The sequence below is a fragment of the Salvelinus alpinus genome, chromosome 13, assembly GCF_045679555.1.
Source record: "Salvelinus alpinus chromosome 13, SLU_Salpinus.1, whole genome shotgun sequence".
NCBI lineage: Eukaryota > Metazoa > Chordata > Actinopteri > Salmoniformes > Salmonidae > Salvelinus > Salvelinus alpinus.
Window position 1 is genome coordinate 7,537,545 of NC_092098.1, and position 23,105 is coordinate 7,560,649.

Below are 23,105 nucleotides of genomic sequence, written 5' to 3' on the forward strand. Positions count from 1 at the left end.
CACACTACACCTGAATCAAACAATGAAACCAGCAGCCAACCGATTGAAGACTATTCTGATGTTTTTTCAGAGCAATGTGAGTTTTTATTAGTCACTATAGCAATGTAACATTATTGATCTGTCAGTGGTCCTCGCTAATTCCTTACTTTTTACACTGACACGGTATAAACAGCTCTACAGGCATCATTGTCATAGTGCACAACACTATGCTCATCATGTCTTAGCAGAATCAGATGGTGACAGGTTTACGTGAATTTTGAGGTATAGTGAATGGATACAAAGTTGCATCTTGGGTAGGTCACAGTCTGGGATCTGTGAATAATGGTCATTTCAATTATTGAACCGTTAATTCTATTCTTGGATAATATAATGTATAAATGTACACCAAGGTAATTCTTTGTCATGCCTCATCTGAGCAGGATCAGATGGTGACAGGGGTCTCATCAGGGTCAGGCAGCCAGGGAAGACCAGTCTGTGACAGTGCAGAGGTGAACTTTGCAGATACAACACTTTATTCTCTCAGTGCAGCAAACACTGGACAAGCCAGAAGCTTCAAAGATTGAAACTATTTTAAGGCAGTCTGACAAACCTTTAAAGTTGATATCCAAACTGTATCAGGGGTTGATAGAGGCTTTTCCCGATGACACAAAACATGTCAAACAAAAAATGTGAGGAAGACCTGGGAGACGCTATTGATGAACGGATACAGATGTTAGAATACCCAATCATGTATAATCTCAGACATAAATTACTGCAGTTTTTTGACCATCCAGTGAATCTGAATATCATGCACTCAGAAACGTAATTATTCTGCTGGAGGTCTAAAACACAAAAGGGGACATATTTAAGGTCTTGTGAAGGCAGACTAAAGAATGTACTCTTTGCCAGAATTCAATCTCAGCATGTCTACAGATTCTCACTGTTTTGGTTTCCTTATAAATGTTGATACTGGGGGCTGTTATCAGAAGAAACTGTGTAATCTAGCATTTATAGTGGCTAAGAAATGTATTGTCATTAATTGGAAGGTTGGTTATCCTCCCACAATGGATGGAAGAAATGCCAAGTTATGTATCACTAGATTTGACTTATTACAAGATTAAGGGTATACTGTGCAACTTTCATAAGGTCTGGATGCCTTATACGGAATACTGTACAACAAAAGGAGTCACGTCAGGGGAGATGGCAATCCCAAGGTGCTGGGCTGCTCAGTCCTGGCCCTGGGGGTCTGCCGTACTGTTGGTTGCCACTCTGGCCTTGGCCTAAAACACCTAAAACCAGCATTGGGCTTGAGACCACCTAAAGCGAGACCGATTCAAGACCAAGACCAGAGCAAATCGAGTAGAAGTCAAGACCAAGACCGGAGAGGGAGTGAGACCGAGTCAAGACAGACCGGGAGGGGGACAAGGGTTCCGAGACCAGAAAAATGCGAGTCCAATTCAAGACCATAATTGTAGTGAAGAGGCGACTCTGGGATGCTGGCCTTCTATGCAGAGTTCCTCTGTGCAGTGTCTGTGTTCTTTTGTACATCTTAATCTTTTCTTTTTATTGGCCAGTCTGAGATATGGCTTTTTCTTTGCAACTCTGCCTAGAAGGCCAGCATCCTGGAGTCACCTCTTCACTGTTGACGTTGAGACTGGTGTTTTGCGGGTACTATTTAATGAAGCTGCCAGTTGAGGACTTGTGAAGCATCTTTCTCAAACTAGACACTAATGTACTTGTCCTCTTGCTCAGTTGTGGACCGGGGCCTCCCACTCCTCTTTCTATTCCGGTTAGAGCCAGTTTGCGCTGTTCTGTTAAGGAAGTAGTGCACAGCGTTGTACCAGATCTTCAGTTTCTTGGCAATTTCTCACATGGAATAGCCTTCATTTCTCAGAACAAGAATAGACTGACGAGTTTCAGAAGAAAGTTATTCGTTTCTGACCATTTTGAGCCTGTAATCGAATCGACAAATGCTGATGCTCCAGATACTCAACTAGTCTAAAGAAGGCCAGTTTTATTGCTTCTTTAAATCAGAACAACAGTTGTCAGCTGTGCTAACATATAATTGCAAAAGGTTTTCTAATGATCAATCAGCAAGAACCGGAGTCCATTTGCACCTTGAGACACAGGAATGCATTTAGAACACAGACTGGCACCGAGCCGGAGGTTTGAAACGCATACAGGAGGAACTGAACTGTGTGACACCGGTTTATGTCATCTCAAAAGAGCATGCCTAAGGATATGTGGTCATACTACAACCTTACCTCACATTACAAACTTCCGTTGTCAAAACAAACTGACCAAAAATAAATGCAGAAGTGAGCCGTTGGAATTGACTCACCGGAAACCTCCTATTGCACTTGTGCATCGACAAGTTTGGTTTAGAGCACATGCAATTATGCTAATTGTTTATCAATCAAATCACAATTTATTTCAAGTGTATTTCACCTGGTCTCAACACCCTTTAAATTCTGTTTATAATAATAATAAATTAAACAACAAACAAAGAAATCAACATGCAACAAAGAAATCCATATAACAGAAGGCACTGTACCTGTTTAGAGACATCAGTGAGGAGGTCAGGAGAGGACCTGCACTGCCTGTTGTCATAGTGGGCCTTATAGAACTTCCTGGAACGTAGAGGTTTAGAAAGACAAGGGTTTATTGCTTTGCTTAACCATACACAAGCAATGCTAACCTTTCTTTCTGTACTTAAAAACATCTTTAATGAAGATTCTCCATTAAGATTGCTTTTCAGTCCGGAACTAGGCTTAATCTGTGTTCGGGAAACCTCCCCAATAAGTTTTGTAACCTTTCAAAAGGCAGGTTCTTCCTCCCCCCTCTCCTGACACAGTCCAACAGTTGTTTATGGGTCCTACCACTAGAGAGAGGGGTAGCACAGTGTTATCAAACTGAGTAAACGGTAAAGGCTTTTGACAAATGATTAAATTCCCCCTTTACGTATCTAGTGGTCTGACCTGTATCTGAAGCAGGAGCCTTTACTGTAGAGGAAGGACTTGTGTCGGGACTTGGGCTCCTCAGAGAGACGGAAGAAGGCATGGTACTCTACACACGTCTTCCAGAAGGCCTTACAAACATCTCGGCTGGCCATGGCTAGCTCTACCGTGTCCTTACGAGAGGGCTGACCAAACACACAATAAACACACACACACACACAGATGTAATAGAGGTAATTTCTATGGAAATAAAGCAGCATGTTGTTTGAATAAAACCACATGCAACCAACAAACAAACACCTGGTAACTAATGAAATCCTATTTGACCACTCAGTCACACTTAACGTCTCAAACTAAAAAAACTCACCACAATCTTAGCATGGAGTTTAATCAAAAAATGCTTTCTTTTAAAACTCAGTTTGCGGATTGAGGCCCAGCTGAAAGTGTTTATCTTGGTGTTGCCCTGGGAGACGAGAGAAACATCGTTCAAGAGTACAAACAGTCCAAATGTAAACCTCTGTAATAAATACTTCTCTCTTGGTTCTGTTTACTTCTTGGCATATCTGTTTCCAGCATCTGTCTCTCTAAAAGAGACATAGTCCACACTGTACAATCCACTGTAATAGCATGCAATAACATAGTATATTATACATGCCCTATGTACAACTCCTGTACATCTCATTAAGAGGTCTTTGTGACGAGCACAGCCATTACCTGGAAGACCAACACTCCAGAGTGTGTGATGGCCAGGTTGATCTTGGTGCCCTCTCCATCACTGGCAGCCTGTGGGCGGATCCCGTACATGTCCAGCTTCCGAGCCACCTCTAGCAGCTGGCTGTCTGCCTCACCTGGTGTCTGGCCCCTGGAACACACGCAGCACCAGCAACAGCCTACATTCACCTAACCACCAAACCTTCTGTCACCTCAACACGATGCGACAGTCACCACCAGAAGGCCAGAACCATCACACCTGGTATGCCTGAGTCACTAACTACTTCAGTGAGCAGTATAGGCCCTATTCTGCCCCCTCCCAGCTACCAGAGAGCCTCTAGCCTCTGACCCTTGAGCCCGGGAGGTATCTACCTGTGCCTCTTGTGGAAGCGCAGGATCTTCTTGTGGAGGCACTCCTGGTTGGGTACGTACTTCTTGCTCTCTAGATGTTGCAAGTCAAGTTCCTCCTCGTAGTCACCTAGCTCTGCTACAAGTGTAAGGAAACAGTGGAGACATCACCACAAACACAAGCCAGCATTATGATAAAACTGTACTTCAATTGTAATCATGATCATATTATGTGGCTTCACTCTTCAACGACAAACCCCAGGGGTTCTACTTACACTGCAGTAAATGTGAGACGAGGAGAGCAGCGCTGTTATCATTGCACGTAAGACTCCCATTGGACAAATCCTGTTTAATCTGCAATGCAAACAGGTACCTGCAAGAGGGAACTTGAATAAGCATCATGTCTCTCTGTACCAAATAAGTTCCCTTAGTCAAGAGGTCCAAACCATTTGTATAGCTGGGGCAAATGTCAATTGGCACAACCTTTTTCAACAGAAGAACAAGAGAGAGTGACCTACCTGGTCAGTTCTTTCTGCAGCTGCCCGGGGTCTGGGGGGAAGAACTTCACTATGAAGCGGAACGTTGGATCACTGGTGTCTGTAGGAGAGAGGAACAATATCCTTGATGCTCATTCCCCATTGTCTTAGTACGACAGATAGCATGATTCAGTCCACATAGCAGAATTCACAAGCCTTTGCATGAACTACAGTTGAAGTCGGAAGTTTACATACACTTAGGTTGGAGTCATTAAAACTCATTTTTCAACCACTCCACAAATTTCTTGTTAACAAACTATAGTTTTGGCAAGTCGGTTAGGACATCTACTTTGTGCATGACACAAGTCATTTTTCCAACAATTGTTTACAGACAGATTATTTCACTTATAACTCACTGTATCACAATTCCAGTGGGTCAGAAGTTTACATACACTAAGTTGACTGTGCCTTTAAACAGCTTGGAAAATTCCAGAAATTGATGTCATGGCTTTAGAAGCTTCTGATAGGCTAATTGACATCATTTGAGTCAATTCGAGGTGTAACTGTGGATGTATTTCAAGACCTACCTTCAAACTCAGTGCCTCTTTGCTTGACATCATGGGAAAATCAAAAGAAATCAGCCAAGACCTCAGAAAATAAATTGTAGACCTCCACAAGTCTGGATCATCATTGGGAGCAATTTCCAAACACCTGAAGGTACCACGTTCATTTTTACAAACAATAGTACGCAAGTATAAACACCATGGGACCACGCAGCCGTCATACCACTCAGGAAAGAAACGCATTCTATCTTCTAGAGATGAACGAACTTTGGTGCGAAAAGTGCAAATCAATCCCAGATCAACAGTAAAGGACCTTGTGAAGATGCTGGAGGAAACAGGTACAAAAGTATCTATATCCACAGTAAAACGAGTCCTATATCGACATAACCTGAAAGGTCGCTCAGCAAGAAAGAAGCCACTGCTCCAAAACCGCCATAAAAAAGCCAGACTACGGTTTGCAACTGCACATAGGGACAAAGAGTGTACTTTTTGGAGAAATGTCCTCTGGTCTGATGAAACAAAAATAGAACTGTTTGGCCACGATGACCAGACCATCGTTATGTTTGGAGGAAAAAGGGAGAGGATTGCAAGTCGAAGAACACCATCACAACCGTGAAGCACGGGGGTGGCAGCATCATGTTGTGGGGGTGCTTTGCTGCACGAGGGACTGGTGCACTTCACAAAATAGATGGCATCATGAGGTAGGAAAATGATGTGGATATATTGAAGCAACATCTCAAGACATCAGTCAGGAAGTTAAAGCTTGGTTGTAAATGGGTCTTCCAAATGGAAATTGACCCCAAGCATACTTCCAAAGTTGTGGCAAAAGGGCTTAAGGACAACAAAGTCAAGGTATTGGAGTGGCCATCACAAAGCCCTGACCTCAATCATATAAAACTTGTGGGCAGAACTGAAAAAGCGTGTGCGAGCAAGGAGGCCTACAAACCTGACTCAGTTACACCAGCTCTGTCAGGAGGAATGGGCCAAAATTCACCCAAATTATTGTGGGAAACTTGTGGAAGGCTACCCGAAACGTTTGACCCAAGTTAAACAATTTAAAGCTAATGCTACCAAATACTAATTGAGTGTATGTAAACTTCTGACCCACTGGGAATGTGATGAAAGAAATAAAAGCTGAAATAAATCATTCTCCCAACTATTATTCTGACATTTCACATTCTTAAAAAAAAGTGGTGATCCTAACCATCCTAAAAAAGGGAATTTTTACTTAGATTAAACGTCAGTAATTGTGACAAAATGAGTTTAAATGTATTTGGATATGGTGTAAACTTCCAACTTCAACTGTACCTGCAACTTACTTTTTACTTGCTTGGCCAGGGGCTTTAGCAGTTCCAACCACATCTGGGATTAGAAATACAGATCAGATTAGCATCCAAAGCTTGGTGTGACATCATTTAGTGTACCTTCTTTGTTCACACTTTATTTGTATATTCCATCTGTAGATGCTTGACAGATGGTCATAATATCAACAAACTATCTGTTGATAAGCAACTGCTTGCTAGCGTTAGCGCAGTGACTGAAAGTCTATGGATATCTGCTAGCATGTTAGTTAGCTAGTTAGCATTGGCTTGCAAAACGACCTAGAACTTCCTTCATACTGGACAGAGAGACATAAGAATGTTATCCACAAGTTCATCTGACTCTGGGGAAGTACATCAAGGGCCTCATTGCCAAAATCCTGAAGTATCCCTTTAAGTTTAGGGTTAGGATAAGGTTTAAGGTTGGGGCCAGTGGTGGAAAAAGTACTCAATTGTCATACTTGAGTAAAAGTTAAGATAAGTTCATAGAAAATGACTCAAGTAAAAGTGAAAGTCACCCAGTAAAATACTACTTGAGTAAGTCTAAAAGTATTTGGTTTTAAATATACTTAAGTATCAAAAGTAAATGGAATTGCTAAAATGTACTTAAGTATCAAAAAGTAAAAGTATAAACCATTTCAAATTCCTTATATTAAGCAAGCCATTTAAAAAATAAAAAAAAAGATGGACAGCCAGGGGCACACTCCAACACTCAGACATATTTACAAACGAAGCATTTGTGTTTGATTCTGTCAGATCAGTGGCAGTAGGGATGACCAGGGATGTTGTCTTGATAAGTGTGTGAATTTGACAATTTTCCTGTCAAAATGTAATGAGTACTTTTGGGTGTCAGGGAAAATGTATGGAGTAAAAAGGACATAATTTTCTTTAGGAATGTAGTGAAGTAAAAGTTGGCAAAAATATAAATAGTAAAGTACAGATACCTCAAAAAACAAGTTAATAAGTAGTACTTAAGTATTTTTACACCACTGGTTAGGGCTAGGGTTAGTATAGTTAGTTGAAATGTTAGTGATAGTCTGTAGAGAATCTACAGATGGAGTATCCAAATAATGTGTTACTCACTCTTCTTTTCATCCCTTAGTCAAAGCTACATTTGAGTTACAGTAGAGTATGTGCTCTACTGAATGACTTACATAACTGCCACACTGGTGACGGAATTCAAGGCCAAAATACTCTTTTTCCAACAGCTTCAGGTGCCCACATACTTTGTTGTAGAAATCATTTCCAAGGATCCTTTGCTGTAAACAGTAAATATTAAAGTTATACTTTGAAGTGTTTATTTGGCATTTCCTTTACAAAAATAACAACGTAGAGTAATTCAGCTTACACGGATCACAACCAGATCTTAATCATGATGTATTTCCCCAACTAAGCTGTGTGAAGATGAGGAGTTTCGACATGACCTGACCATGCATTTCACTGCAGAATAAAGAAAGAGTCAAATGATGAGAGGTAGGGCTGGAACAAATGAAGGCGCTTTATGTTCAATATCCAAAGGGGATGAAGAAATCGGGCCACCTTAGACACTTTAAAACCCTGCTAACTCACAGCTGCCCTGCAGTCATTCGCATCCGTCTGTACTGAGCCACTCAGCAACCTCTTCTTTTATTCACTTATTGTCCCTTCACTCATGACATAGATGCACAAAATGCCCCATGGCTTGGATGGATAAATACTGCATGCGGTCAACAGGGATAATGGGGTTTTAAAAGGAAGTGAAATGCATTGCCAACAGAGTACAATTGGAAGAAGAATCAATTTATTTAACTGTAATAATAAAAATGATAACATCGGAATATACTTCTGTTTACACTAAGCAGAGGTATTTGCGTTTACAAACACATAAGGCAGTGACTGTCTTTTGGCCTGTGTGTAAATTGATGAATACTTGTAACTTCTGGTCACAAGTTGACTGGAATATAGTTACGAAAAATACACTTCTCACCTCAACCTCAAATATGCTCTCACTGTCATCCAAGAAGATGACCCGCAGTTTGAATGTGCCCTCTCTTTGTTTCTTGCGAACAACGACAGCTCTCAACTCTCGAGTTCGGTTCGGCTCGTGTCCACCTTGGCTCTCGGTCATCCTCACCCACTCGTCACGAGCAAAACACACTGACACAAAACAGCAGAACTGATGAAATTTTGTCAGGCCCGTCTTACAAACACTTTCTCAAGGAGTAGAGATGCTCGTTTTTTTGTGTTCTGTCAAAATATGACGGAATAACCGAAATGTAAGTTTGATGGAATCATGGAAACTATTTGGACTCCACTAAAAGGTATTTCAACAAAATGTTTTACATACCCTTTTCTCTTCTGTGGGTTTCATCATCCCCTCAATGATCCATCCTCACCAAATTCCAAGCAACATCGCTCAAAACCCACCATGAAGAGGGGAACCATCCTCTCTATCCTCTCCTCACTAACATCTCCAGGCACAGCTCCAAATAGATGGCTGCACTTTGGAAAAGGTCGCGCACGCATTAAATGTGTGTGTGTGTGTGTGTGTGTGAGAGAGAGATTACTGCAGCGATGCAAGGTCAGGTGGTCACTGGTAGCATCATCAGGATCTCTCTGGAAAAAGATACAGTACCGTAGAACGCCACTAGATGTCAGTGAGTGCATGCAACATGACCGCCATATTCACTCAGGACAGTGAACTAGCTGGACAGGTCTTTACAAAAAAAATACATCTGACTGAAGGTCTATCATCTAGTCTACATAATATTTTACTGGAGAGTAACAATCTAAAGAACCGGTTGTGTTTTCCATAGGCAGAATGGCTAATGATTGTTTAATAGTACTAATGAGATCATTCACTCGATCGGACCATGTAGGTAGGGACAATGCAAATAAACAAGTTAAGAATATGAAAAATGCGCTCTTGCAAGCCATTGAGGCATAACTAATTACTGTACAGGGTTTGTATAGTAATTTCACTGATTTGCGTGTTTACCAATGATCATGTTTGAAACAAGTTCAGAATGTTTGAATTCCTAAGGAACTCTTCTGCAGCATTCCACAGAAAAGGACGCCTGATGTAAATTATCTTTGAAGAAATCTACAGAAAGCATTTCCTGTAACAAAAAATCTACTGTGCATAAGAGCACATTCTCTGCCGTCTCTATGAGTCTGCCCCCCACAGAGTGAGTGAAATCTGCCCCGCTAGGTGTCTAGCCTGTGGCTCTCTTTACCCTTTTGCATTTTAATGTCACGACTCTCCATGCAGAAAATTGATTCCCAATGATACCATTGAGAGGCTGGGTCACTAAGTGGAGAAAAACAAGAACAATGAGTCTACAAACACTAAATGGTGACACTAAATTAGGAAAATATCCTGGAAATACAAGCCATATTAAATGGGAAGTATGTTTGAATGAGGACATGTCAGTTTGATTTGATGTCCTGCTCTAAAAAGGTCTTTGACTGCCATAACAGATGAGGGTGACATTGCAGTGTTTGTTGATGTTACTGAGGAGACGGTGAGCCCTCCTCCTCTCTATAGCCTTCAGGCTCAGATATCCAACACAAACGCCATACATCGTCTCCAGGAATAGTCAGATATGTGACACTAAACTAAGCAAACAACAGAACATACACCGTAAGAAAAATACTACTACTATATTCCTACTCTACATGTAGCTTGGTAATCCTCCCCTCAATGAGGTTGTTTTTTAGTTTCATCCTCTCCTCCAATAAGAGCATATTTGCCAGCTCTTAATGACCCAGCCATGTGTTTTACAGTAATTCATCTCCCTTGAATCTGTAAATACTCTCAACAGAGCGGAGATCAAATTACGGCAAAACAAAGCCCCGTGAGCAGAGAGACTGTGCATTCACAGGCGTAATGAGCCATCTGTTCTGTCACGCCACCGCAAAACAAATGTCATCAAACCCTTCGCTCTCTACCTCCCCGTTTCGCTCCTCTCTCACCTCCCTTTCTTTCCAGGTAAACTGTGGAGCTTTGTTTGTTCTGGAAGCAGGAACACCTTGCTAATGTGAGAGTGTGTCGTGCGCCGTCGACAGCTGCAGCCACATCACACATTGTTACAGTTGTATCAGATTTTCCCGAACGGAAATTGGCTCACACCTGTCAAAGCCACAGAGCCGGGGCGTGTCATTGGAGCGCGCCTTCTGCCGTTGTTGCCTCTGTTCTGTTACCTCTCCTCTTCCAATTCAGTTGGAAACGGATCTCCAACTTCACTGTAAATGACATTGTAAAACGAGATACAGGAGCAGTTTTTCAGTAGCACTTTAATGTCGTCAACCTTTTAAAAATGATAGTGACCATACATATGAGAGAACAGAGTTTAAATACTTAAGCACATTAAAAAGAGACATGGGGTTCGAGTACAATTGGATGGCACAGCAGAGTGTGTGAAAACATGCAAGTTCAGTTGAGAGGCTGTCCCTTGCCCAGTGTTTTGGGAGGGGTTCTTGTCGAGGATGAGGTGTCTCATATTTCCCGTAAGCAAGTACTGTAGTCCTTAAAACACCCAGAAACCCATTCCAGACATATACAAGAGGCGGGAAACAAAACTGCATCAGGCCCTGTGGCTGAGCAAAACTCTTAACATGAGTACAAAAAGGAAAAAAGGCAACCATTTCTTTGGGCTCGACACCGGAGACCCTGATAAAGAACACGCATCACAATGGAACGGCTTTTAAAAAGAACAAGCCGCTGCAAATTATTTCAGTAGCAGCAGACGGGGGAAAAAAATGGGACAAATATAAATAATGAAGAAAATGGGGGTAACCCATTAAAACCAATCACATCCCCAAAGCAGACCTGAAACAGCATCCCCCCCACTCAGAAGAACCTTTACATCAACCTCAGGTGAGAGGTCAAATACAGTGAGTAGAGTGTTATATAGTGCCCAGTAAAGAAATGACTCCATGAATATACTGTGCATATCAATGTAAATACTGTATATATATATATATATATGTATATAATGTCTCTGCAGGTGACCACATCAAAGATGGTGAAGATGATCCCTCTAAGGCTTTCTGGGGATGAGAACGCTTTCTGGTTACCAAGACCACAGAGTCCAGCCATGAGGCCTTCAGAGGAGTGCTGACTGACTGCTGTACATGCCAGGACTCTGAGGCAGAAGGCAGCAGTCTGTTTGTACACGGACGGGTGCGTGGGGTTATTCCTCACTGGTGAGGCTCGGCTCATCCCCAGTTTCCTGTGTTACTGCGTCTCCCGCCCCCTCCGTTTCTTCCACTGCTTCCTTTCCCTCCTGTCTCTCAGCACTCTCTCCTCCTTGGGCACCAGCACCCTCTGCTGGTGCAGCCTCCTCAAAGCCCGGACCCTCCCCCTGGGGCCCGTCCCCATCGTAGATGATGTCCTCGGGGTTGGGGGCCGGGGGGCAGAACTCCTCGTCAGGGAGAAGCTGGCGGAACACTGCCTCGGCCTGGAGAGAGAGATGACAACACACACACACACACACACACACAAAGACGGGTGAGGACAACTCAATTTACACCATCAGCCCCATTGGACAGTACACTTCCAGGCTAGTGACGCAAGTCATCGTTAGCCAATTATTTGCTCGATTTTTAACAATGACATAAACGTTAAAGAACGCAATTCTTACAAGTTTAGCGTGACAGTAAAAAAAAAAAATATCTCCGGGACATTGTCACTTACCAGTTTGATGGAGTGGTCACTGCCCAGGGCGGTATCAGGGCTGGCACACACATGTACGTTACTGGGCAGGTCATAGCTGCTCCTGTCCACAGCAGAGGTGTCCCTCATGTTGAAGTACAGGGCCCACAGCACCGTCGGTCCCCTGCTCTCCTCCTCTCCTGGATGGGGAAGGACCGGGGTCATGAATGTAATGTAGTGTTCTGATTTCTATGGAGAGCCGTGCACGGACAGAAGTCGCACTGAAGATCAATGGAGGAATCATTTGATATAGTTGAAATGTTTTCGGGAACATATGATATATGTTACTGCTATACGGATGCAGCTCATGTCTGCCGTTGAGACAAACTCCCGGAGTACTAGATAACAGGGTAATAGTAACAGTAAGCTACCAAACTATTTAATCATTAATGCAATTCATATTTTCGGGTAGAAATGCCCAGCCATAAATGGTGCCAATTTAGTCTTGTAGGAATATTTCCTTCAGTGTTTGAGAAGAGACAGGAACTTAACAGGCTCCTTTCAACACAGCTTATCTGTGGGGAAGCATGATTTCTGTTAATGGGGTGACATTTGGTTTGCCGACAAGGCACACGGGAAAGTGTTTCTTGACACTCTTTGATCGGTCCGTGAGTGAGACTTGAAGCGGTCAAACAAAAACGAGAGAGGATGATTTGGAGCTGCGAGAAGGCTCCTGGTTTTCAAAGCGTAAAACCGTCATTCTGTATCATTACCCTTTAAAATGTAAGGGACCAAAAAAAAAAGGTACCCAAAGAAAGAGAGAGAAAAAGGTGTCAGTCTGAAATGTCAGTGTGGTCATTACCAAAATGTCACACAATTATAATATGTGTTACTTTTCCTGCCTTGGGTAGCAGAGTGATTTAGTTAATTTGGAGAGCAGCAGAGGTGTGGCACCATCAACGTGACGACACTTCAAAAGGCCACCCAACCTCAAAATACACCCCTGTCCATCCACACATCTTCTCCATACACCTACACACACACACACCCAACCTCAAAATACACCCCTGTCCATCCACACATCTTCTCCATACACCTACACACACACACACCCAACCTCAAAATACACCCCTGTCCATCCACACATCTTCTCCATACACCTACACACACACACACCCAACCTCAAAATACACCCCTGTCCATCCACACATCTTCTCCATACACCTACACACACACACCTGACCAAATACACCCCTGTCCATCCACACATCTTCTCCATACACCTACACACACACACACACACACCTGACCAAATACACCCCTGTCCATCCACACATCTTCTCCATACACCTACACACACCTGACCACATACACACCAACACAAACAACGACGACGCCGACACACACCTGAGCAAATACACACCAACAACGACACCTACAAACCTGACCAAATACACACCAACAACGACACCTACAAACCTGACCAAATACACACCAACAACGACACCTACAAACCTGACCAAATACACACCAACAACGACACCTACACACACACCAACAACACCTACACACACACGAACAACGACGCCTACACACACCTGAACAAATACACACCAACACACACCTGACCAAATACACACCAACAACGACACCTACACACACACCAACAACACCTACACACACACCAACAACGACGCCTACACACACCTGACCAAATACACACCAACAACGACACCTACTCACACACACACCTGACCAAATACACAAACACACCTGACCAAATACACAGCAACACAACAACACCTACACAACTGACCAAATACACACCAACAACGGCACCTACACAACTGACCAAATACACACCAACAACACCTACACACACACCTGACCAAATACACACCAACAACGGCACCTACACAACCCTGACCAAATACACACCAACAACGGCACCTACACAACCCTGACCAAATACACACCAACAACACCTACAAACACACCTGACCAAATACACAGCAACACAACAACACCTACACAACTGACCAAATACACACCAACAACGGCACCTACACAACTGACCAAATACACACCAACAACGGCACCTACACAACTGACCAAATACACACCAACAACGGCACCTACACAACCCTGACCAAATACACACCAACAACGGCACCTACACAACTGACCAAATACACACCAACAACGGCACCTACACAACTGACCAAATACACTCCAACAACGGCACCTACACAACTGACCAAATACACACCAACAACGGCACCTACACAACTGACCAAATACACACCAACAACGGCACCTACACAACTGACCAAATACACACCAACAACGGCACCTACACAACTGACCAAATACACACCAACAACGGCACCTACACAACTGACCAAATACACACCAACAACGGCACCTACACAACCCTGACCAAATACACACCAACAACACCTACACACACACCTGACCAAATACACACCAACAACACCTACACACAAACAAACAACAACACCTACACACACCTGACCAAATACACACCAACGACACCTACACACCTGACCAAATACACAAACACACCTGACCAAATACACACCAACAACGACACCTACACACACAGACACCTGACCAAATACACACTAACACAACAACGACACCTACACAACCCTGACCAAATACACAAACAACGACACCTACACACACCTGACCAAATACACACCAACAACGCCTTATTAGACATAATTGTTTCGTTTTTCCACACAGCCCCGTCACAGATGTGAGAAATGTCAGATTAGCATAGAGCTGTGCTCCTGACGGGGCCCTCTACACGCCTGGAGCTTAACACCCCCAAATATCAGCCACCTCTAACACCCACTGGCTCTCTGCCTGGGCGGCCTGCCACCACACGTCAACACACAGTCTCTTCTGGAATGCAATCGTTCTGAAAAACTCCGGATTTCACAACGCTGCATTGCTGAAAACTGTCATTTTCCAATGAAGTGGCTAGAGCAGGATCATCTAGAGTAGGAGCCAGTAGGATCATCTAGAGTAGGAGCCAGTAGAATCATCTAGGGTAGAGGTCAGTCGGATCATCTAGAGTAGGAGCCAGTGGGATCATCTAGAGTAGGAGCCAGTGGGATCATCTAGAGTAGGAGCCAGTGGGATCATCTAGAGTAGGAGCCAGTGGGATCATCTAGAGTAGGAGCCAGTGGGATCATCTAGAGTAGGAGCCAGTGGGATCATCTAGAGTAGGAGCCAGTGGGATCATCTAGAGTAGGAGCCAGTGGGATCATCTAGAGTAGGAGCCAGTGGGATCATCTAGAGTAGGAGCCAGTGGGATCATCTAGAGTAGGAGCCAGTGGGATCATCTAGAGTAGGAGCCAGTGGGATCATCTAGAGTAGAGGCCAGTGGGATCATCTAGAGTAGAGTCCAGTGGGATCATCTAGAGTAGAGGCCAGTGGGATCATCTAGAGTAGAGGCCAGTGGGATCATCTAGAGTAGGAGCCAGTGGGATCATCTAGAGTAGGAGCCAGTGGGATCATCTAGAGTAGGAGCCAGTCGGATCATCTAGAGTAGGAGCCAGTGGGATCATCTAGAGTAGGAGCCAGTGGGATCAACTAGGGTAGGAGCCAGTGGGATCATCTAGGGTAGGAGCCAGTGGGATCATCTAGAGTAGGAGCCAGTGGGATCATCTAGAGTAGGAGCCAGTCGGATCAACTAGGGTAGGAGCCAGTGGGATCATCTAGGGTAGGAGCCAGTGGGATCATCTAGAGTAGGAGCCAGTGGGATCATCTAGGGTAGGAGCCAGTGGGATCATCTAGGGTAGGAGCCAGTGGGATCATCTAGGGTAGGAGCCAGTGGGATCATCTAGGGTAGGAGCCAGTGGGATCATCTAGGGTAGGAGCCAGTGGGATCATCTAGAGTAGGAGCCAGTGGGATCATCTAGAGTAGGAACCAGTGGGATCATCTAGAGTAGGAACCAGTGGGATCATCTAGAGTAGGAGCCAGTGGGATCATCTAGAGTAGGAGCCAGTGGGATCATCTAGAGTAGGAGCCAGTGGGATCATCTAGAGTAGGAGCCAGTGGGATCATCTAGAGTAGGAGCCAGTGGGATCATCTAGAGTAGGAGCCAGTGGGATCATCTAGAGTAGGAGCCAGTGGGATCCTCTAGAGTAGGAGCCAGTGGGATCCTCTAGAGTAGGAGCCAGTGGGATCCTCTAGAGTAGGAGCCAGTGGGATCCTCTAGAGTAGGAGCCAGTGGGATCCTCTAGAGTAGGAGCCAGTGGGATCATCTAGAGTAGGAGCCAGTGGGATCATCTAGAGTAGGAGCCAGTGGGATCATCTAGAGTAGGAGCCAGTGGGATCATCTAGAGTAGGAGCCAGTGGGATCATCTAGAGTAGGAGCCAGTGGGATCATCTAGAGTAGAAGCCAGTGGGATCATCTAGAGTAGGAGCCAGTGGGATCATCTAGAGTAGGAGCCAGTGGGATCATCTAGAGTAGGAGCCAGTGGGATCATCTAGAGTAGGAGCCAGTGGGATCATCTAGAGTAGGAGCCAGTGGGATCATCTAGAGTAGGAGCCAGTAGGATCATCTAGAGTAGGAGCCAGTAGGATCATCTAGAGTAGGAGCCAGTAGGATCATCTAGAGTAGGAGCCAGTAGGATCATCTAGAGTAGGAGCCAGTAGGATCATCTAGAGTAGGAGCCAGTAGGATCATCTAGAGTAGGAGCCAGTAGGATCATCTAGAGTAGGAGCCAGTAGGATCATCTAGAGTAGGAGCCAGTAGGATCATCTAGAGTAGGAGCCAGTAGGATCATCTAGAGTTGGAGCCAGTAGGATCATCTAGAGTTGGAGCCAGTAGGATCATCTAGAGTAGGAGCCAGTGGGATCATCTAGGATAGGAGCCAGTAGGACCATCTAGAGTAGGAGCCAGTAGGATCATCTAGAGTAGGAGCCAGTGGGATCATCTAGAGTAGGAGCCAGTGGGATCATCTAGATTAGGAGCCAGTGGGATCATCTAGAGTAGGAGCCAGTGGGATCATCTAGAGTAGGAGCCAGTGGGATCATCTAGAGTAGGAGCCAGCGGGGATCATCTAGAGTAGGAGCCAGCGGGGATCATCGAGAGTAGGAGCCAGCGGGGATCATCGAGAGTAGGAGCCAGTGGGATCATCTAGAGTAGGAGCCAGTGGGATCATCTAGAGTAGGAGCCAGTGGGATCATCTAGAGTAGGAGCCAGTGGGATCATCTAGAGTAGGAGCCAGTGGGATCATCTAGAGTAGGAGCCAGTGGGATCATCTAGAGTAGAGGCCAGTGGGATCATCTAGAGTAGAGGCCAGTGGGATCATCTAGAGTAGAGGCCAGTGGGATCATCTAGAGTAGAGGCCAGTGGGATCATCTAGAGTAGGAGCCAGTGGGATCATCTAGAGTAGGAGCCAGTGGGATCATCTAGAGTAGGAGCCAGTGGGATCATCTAGAGTAGGAGCCAGTGGGATCATCTAGAGTAGGAGCCAGTGGGATCATCTAGAGTAGGAGCCAGTGGGATCATCTAGAGTAGGAGCCAGTGGGATCATCTAGAGTAGGAGCCAGTGGGATCATCTAGAGTAGGAGCCAGTGGGATCATCTAGAGTAGGAGCCAGTGGGATCATCTAGAGTAGGAGCCAGTGGGATCATCTAGAGTAGGAGCCAGTGGGATCATCTAGAGTAGGAGCCAGTGGGATCATCTAGAGTAGGAGCCAGTGGGATCATCTAGAGTAGGAGCCAGTGGGATCATCTAGAGTAGGAGCCAGTGGGATCATCTAGAGTAGGAGCCAGTGGGATCATCTAGAGTAGGAGCCAGTGGGATCATCTAGAGTAGGAGCCAGTGGGATTATCTAGAGTAGGAGCCAGTGGGATCATCTAGAGTAGGAGCCAGTGGGATCATCTAGAGTAGGAGCCAGTGGGATCATCTAGAGTAGGAGCCAGTGGGATCATCTAGAGTAGGAGCCAGTAGGATCATCTAGAGTAGGAGCCAGTGGGATCATCTAGAGTAGGAGCCAGTGGGATCATCTAGAGTAGGAGCCAGTAGGATCATCTAGACTAGGAGCCAGTAGGATCATCTAGAGTAGGAGCCAGTAGGATCATCTAGAGTAGGAGCCAGTAGGATCATCTAGAGTAGGAGCCAGTAGGATCATCTAGAGTAGGAGCCAGTAGGATCATCTAGAGTTGGAGCCAGTAGGATCATCTAGAGTAGGAGCCAGTGGGATCATCTAGGATAGGAGCCAGTAGGACCATCTAGAGTAGGAGCCAGTAGGATCATCTAGAGTAGAAGCCAGTGGGATCATCTAGAGTAGGAGCCAGTAGGATCATCTAGATTAGGAGCCAGTGGGATCATCTAGAGTAGGAGCCAGTGGGATCATCTAGAGTAGGAGCCAGTGGGATCATCTAGAGTAGGAGCCAGTGGGATCATCTAGAGTAGGAGCCAGTGGGGATCATCTAGAGTAGGAGCCAGTGGGGATCATCGAGAGTAGGAGCCAGTGGGATCATCGAGAGTAGGAGCCAGTGGGATCATCGAGAGTAGGAGCCAGTGGGATCATCTAGAGTAGGAGCCAGTGGGATCATCTAGAGTAGGAGCCAGTGGGATCATCTAGAGTAGGAGCCAGTGGGATCATCTAGAGTAGGAGCCAGTGGGATCATCTAGAGTAGAGGCCAGTGGGATCATCTAGAGTAGAGGCCAGTGGGATCATCTAGAGTAGGAGCCAGTGGGATCATCTAGAGTAGGAGCCAGTGGGATCATCTAGAGTAGGAGCCAGTGGGATCATCTAGAGTAGGAGCCAGTGGGATCATCTAGAGTAGGAGCCAGTGGGATCATCTAGAGTAGGAGCCAGTGGGATCATCTAGAGTAGGAGCCAGTGGGATCATCTAGAGTAGGAGCCAGTGGGATCATCTAGAGTAGGAGCCAGTGGGATCATCTAGAGTAGGAGCCAGTGGGATCATCTAGAGTAGGAGCCAGTGGGATCATCTAGAGTAGGAGCCAGTGGGATCATCTAGAGTAGGAGCCAGTGGGATCATCTAGAGTAGGAGCCAGTGGGATCATCTAGAGTAGGAGCCAGTGGGATCATCTAGAGTAGGAGCCAGTGGGTTCATCTAGAGTAGGAGCCAGTGGGTTCATCTAGAGTAGGAGCCAGTAGGATCATCTAGAGTAGGAGCCAGTGGGATCATCTAGAGTAGGAGCCAGTGGGATCATCTAGAGTAGGAGCCAGTAGGATCATCTAGAGTAGGAGCCAGTAGGATCATCTAGAGTAGGAGCCAGTGGGGATCATCTAGAGTAGGAGCCAGTGGGGATCATCTAGAGTAGGAGCCAGTGGGATCCTCTAGAGTAGGAGCCAGTGGGATCCTCTAGAGTAGGAGCCAGTGGGATCATCGAGAGTAGGAGCCAGTGGGATCATCGAGAGTAGGAGCCAGTGGGATCATCTAGAGTAGGAGCCAGTGGGATCATCTAGAGTAGGAGCCAGTGGGATCATCGAGAGTAGGAGCCAGTGGGATCATCGAGAGTAGGAGCCAGTGGGATCATCTAGAGTAGGAGCCAGTGGGATCATCTAGAGTAGGAGCCAGTGGGATCATCTAGAGTAGGAGCCAGTGGGATCATCTAGAGTAGAGGCCAGTGGGATCATCTAGAGTAGAGGCCAGTGGGATCATCTAGAGTAGGAGCCAGTGGGATCATCTAGAGTAGGAGCCAGTGGGATCATCTAGAGTAGGAGCCAGTGGGATCATCTAGGGTAGGAGCCAGTGGGATCATCTAGAGTAGGAGCCAGTGGGATCATCTAGAGTAGGAGCCAGTGGGATCATCTAGAGTAGGAGCCAGTGGGATCATCTAGAGTAGGAGCCAGTGGGATCATCTAGAGTAGGAGCCAGTGGGATCATCTAGAGTAGGAGCCAGTGGGATCATCTAGAGTAGGAGCCAGTGGGATCATCTAGAGTAGGAGCCAGTGGGATCATCTAGAGTAGGAGCCAGTGGGATCATCTAGAGTAGGAGCCAGTGGGATCATCTAGAGTAGGAGCCAGTGGGTTCATCTAGAGTAGGAGCCAGTGGGTTCATCTAGAGTAGGAGCCAGTAGGATCATCTAGAGTAGGAGCCAGTAGGATCATCTAGAGTAGGAGTCAGTGGGATCATCTAGAGTAGGAGCCAGTGGGATCATCTAGAGTAGGAGCCAGTGGGATCATCTAGAGTAGGAGCCAGTAGGATCATCTAGAGTAGGAGCCAGTAGGATCATCTAGAGTAGGAGCCAGTAGGATCATCTAGAGTAGGAGCCAGTGGGGATCATCTAGAGTAGGAGCCAGTGGGATCATCTAGAGTAGGAGCCAGTGGGATCATCTAGAGTAGGAGCCAGTAGGATCATCTAGAGTAGGAGCCAGTGGGATCATCTAGAGTAGGAGCCAGTGGGATCATCTAGAGTAGGAGCCAGTGGGATCATCTAGAGTAGGAGCCAGTGGGATCATCTAGAGTAGAAGCCAGTGGGATCATCTAGAGTAGGAGCCAGTGGGATCATCTAGAGTAGGAGCCAGTAGGATAATCTAGAGTAGGAGCCAGTGGGATCATCTAGAGTAGGAGCCAGTAGGATCATCTAGAGTAGGAGCCAGTGGGATCATCTAGAGTAGGAGCCAGTGGGATCATCTAGAGTAGGAGCCAGTAGGATCATCTAGAGTAGGAGCCAGTGGGATCATCTAGAGTAGGAGCCAGTGGGATCATCTAGAGTAGGAGCCAGCCCAATCCAACCTGTCCTCATCCTGCTCATAGATGTGCACCTGACCACGACTGCTCCAGCCCTACCCCTAACCTTCTGCAACCTCCACCCCCCCAAAGCCTCTGCTGTGCACCCCTCCGCTCCATGTCCCTCTCCAAACCCCACCTGCACCACCACACCTACTACCCAGTGGATGAATGAGGAGCCGCCAGCCAGCCAGGTGACTTTGTCTCTTTGACCTGTTCTGGCCCACTGCTCCCCTTATCTAGTGATTCATCCTCAATAACTCTCACAGTATTTGTTCTGACATTTTAATTAAAATACTACTACCTCATTCCTGTGATAAAAAGGGTGGCGTCACAGAGCACAGCCCCACACTGCACTGCACGGCGCTGGCCTACCACCTGAGAGACTCGTGTACACACACAGGCAGGGAGAAAGCAAAATGAAGGAACAGAGACCGAGATGGGGTGAAAGGGAGAGAGATTTTTGGGGAAAAGGGGGAGCAGAAAAAGAGAGAGATGATGAGTCAGAAAAGAGATGTGGTGGGGAAAAGGGAATGAGGATGTCAGAGAAAGAGAGGAGAAAAGGAGAGGGATCTCAATCACGCCTGTCACTTTCATGATGACCTTGTCTCACAGCCGTAGAGAAACAGCAATAAAACAACAAATGGCTTCAAGAGGCGATTGTGGATCTCTGTGTTGGTTTCGGTCAGAATGGAGCTGCTATTTTAACTGACCTCAACGAGGTTTGAGAAAAGCCATAACCCACCACGGACAAAGCAGATCCCTGCCTCAGTAAAAACACAACTGACTACTCCAATATATTAGATTGATCTGCATTAAGTAGCAATAAAGGGTTTCAAATCCAAAATGGCAAAAGTTATTGGTTCTAGAGGCAAATTTGTTCCCCATGAGGAGACAGACTCATAAATTATGAGTCCAGGCCAAATGGGATGCTGGAGCTAATTAAACATTACATTTCCACTCCATGCTAAGTAAATACTGTGCCCAATTCTGTTCTGTAGGTAGAAAGCCAGCATGAGGGTTTGTGCTCAGGCTAGAATGAATGGTGGCCGGTGTGTGTGAGAGAAAAAAATGGATCTGTCGAGTTCCAAAAGGTAGGCTACTCACCATCAAACCATACAAAAAGGAAGCACCCAAGGAGGCCAAGATGATCAACTGATACACTTCATTTAATCCAAGCTCAAAAAGATCCATACTCATGTTCTGTGTGTTAAATGAAAAGAAATGTTGACAAAAACAACACAGCTTCATGACAAGTGAGAACCCTAAGGATATAAACTAGGTCTCGGGAAACATCTCCAGAGAAACATGTTGAAACAGTACATCTATAATTCGGCGTAATAAAGGAGGTTCCGTCCGAGGTCATGTGCTAATTCGCCATCAAGGAACCGAGCCGAGCCTGACAGAAGGTAATGGGAATCAATGGGACAACGGCCTAACGCCAGTTTGGCACGCAGCCATCAATATCAATCATCTGTATTACTGATAACGTCTCCGAGCAAAAGCCCGACAAATGTCAGCGCATTCTCACCCAACTACAAACCAGCCTGATCTTTCTTCTTTAGGAATGGATATCACGAGGTACTTAGAACATCGGAGCACATTATTTTGAATCAAGGAGTGACAGTGATGTGTGAAGGTGATGGTATGTAAATCAAGCCAGGAGAGAGGTTAGATGGTTATTTGACGGTGTAAAAAAAAAAGGGGGGGGGGGGGGTCAGGTGAGCACTTTCCTACTGTACCTTCTGTGGGTTCCTCTCCAGGACTAGCTGGTGTGTAGAAGAGCCTGGACACCACAGGAGCCAGGTCTTCTTGGGCAGAGCCAGAGGCAGAGGAACATGTCAGGTGCACCAGATCTGTGTTGGGAAGGTAGAAGAAGAACACACATGTTATTAGCCAAGCGGAATATCATTGTTGCTTCATTAGCTGATGTTGTCCTCCATGTCCACATCAGCCCGTCTACCCTGTAGCATGTGAGAGGGACCTTCCCTAAAGAGATGGAACATTGTCTAATTACTCTCCACAGTCAGTTCCCTAACAACCTGTTCCTTTACACACTGCACAGCTAGGCCATATCAGTATCTCCAGCATGGCTGGGACTGTTCCGTGAAAAGTGCCCAGAGAGGATGGGGTTGGAGGGAGCTGGGCTTTGGATGCATGGTGTTGGACCTCAGAGGGGGAAGAGGTGGTTTCATCTTCAAAGCGTTCAGCCCCGCTCCTGCAGGGCGGTATTGTGAACACCATGTTAACGGTGGCAGCGCTGGGATCCAGAGAGTAGAATCCTGGGCAATCCCAAGAGCTCAAGACAACTGTAGGGCTCCTTCTCCTCTCCTTTTTGTTCTTTCTCGCAGGTTGACAGGTTTT

The 23,105-nt window shown here is 45.7% G+C and overlaps 2 protein-coding genes across 6 annotated transcripts in view; both read right to left on the minus strand.

Annotated features, from left to right (window-relative positions):
- frmd7 (FERM domain containing 7) overlaps positions 1–8,888 on the minus strand; it is an 11,310-nt gene extending 2,422 nt beyond the window's left edge. The window contains exons 1-13 of one of the 4 annotated variants that reach the window (XM_071337605.1): positions 8,320–8,453; positions 7,923–8,049; positions 7,702–7,793; positions 7,508–7,612; positions 6,354–6,396; positions 4,514–4,592; positions 4,271–4,368; positions 4,020–4,134; positions 3,651–3,798; positions 3,304–3,399; positions 2,958–3,121; positions 2,792–2,860; positions 2,534–2,609 (exon numbers count right to left, since the gene is read on the minus strand). In XM_071337605.1, the coding sequence (XP_071193706.1) occupies positions 2,534–2,609; positions 2,792–2,860; positions 2,958–3,121; positions 3,304–3,399; positions 3,651–3,798; positions 4,020–4,134; positions 4,271–4,368; positions 4,514–4,592; positions 6,354–6,396 (888 nt within the window). In that variant the 5' untranslated portion in view covers positions 7,508–7,612; positions 7,702–7,793; positions 7,923–8,049; positions 8,320–8,453. Of the gene's footprint in view, positions 1–2,533; positions 2,610–2,791; positions 2,861–2,957; positions 3,122–3,303; positions 3,400–3,650; positions 3,799–4,019; positions 4,135–4,270; positions 4,369–4,513; positions 4,593–6,353; positions 6,397–7,507; positions 7,613–7,701; positions 7,794–7,922; positions 8,050–8,319; positions 8,490–8,679 lie in introns of those variants that run through there. The other 3 variants (XM_071337602.1, XM_071337604.1, XM_071337603.1) reach the window with 3 other exon arrangements.
- Positions 8,889–10,610: 1,722 nt separating this feature from the next.
- chm (CHM Rab escort protein) overlaps positions 10,611–23,105 on the minus strand; it is a 43,050-nt gene continuing 30,555 nt past the window's right edge. For both annotated transcript variants that reach the window (XM_071337611.1, XM_071337610.1), the window contains exons 13-15: positions 22,484–22,597; positions 12,031–12,188; positions 10,611–11,794 (exon numbers count right to left, since the gene is read on the minus strand). In XM_071337611.1, the coding sequence (XP_071193712.1) occupies positions 11,528–11,794; positions 12,031–12,188; positions 22,484–22,597 (539 nt within the window). In that variant the 3' untranslated portion in view covers positions 10,611–11,527. The remainder of the gene's footprint in view (positions 11,795–12,030; positions 12,189–22,483; positions 22,598–23,105) is intronic.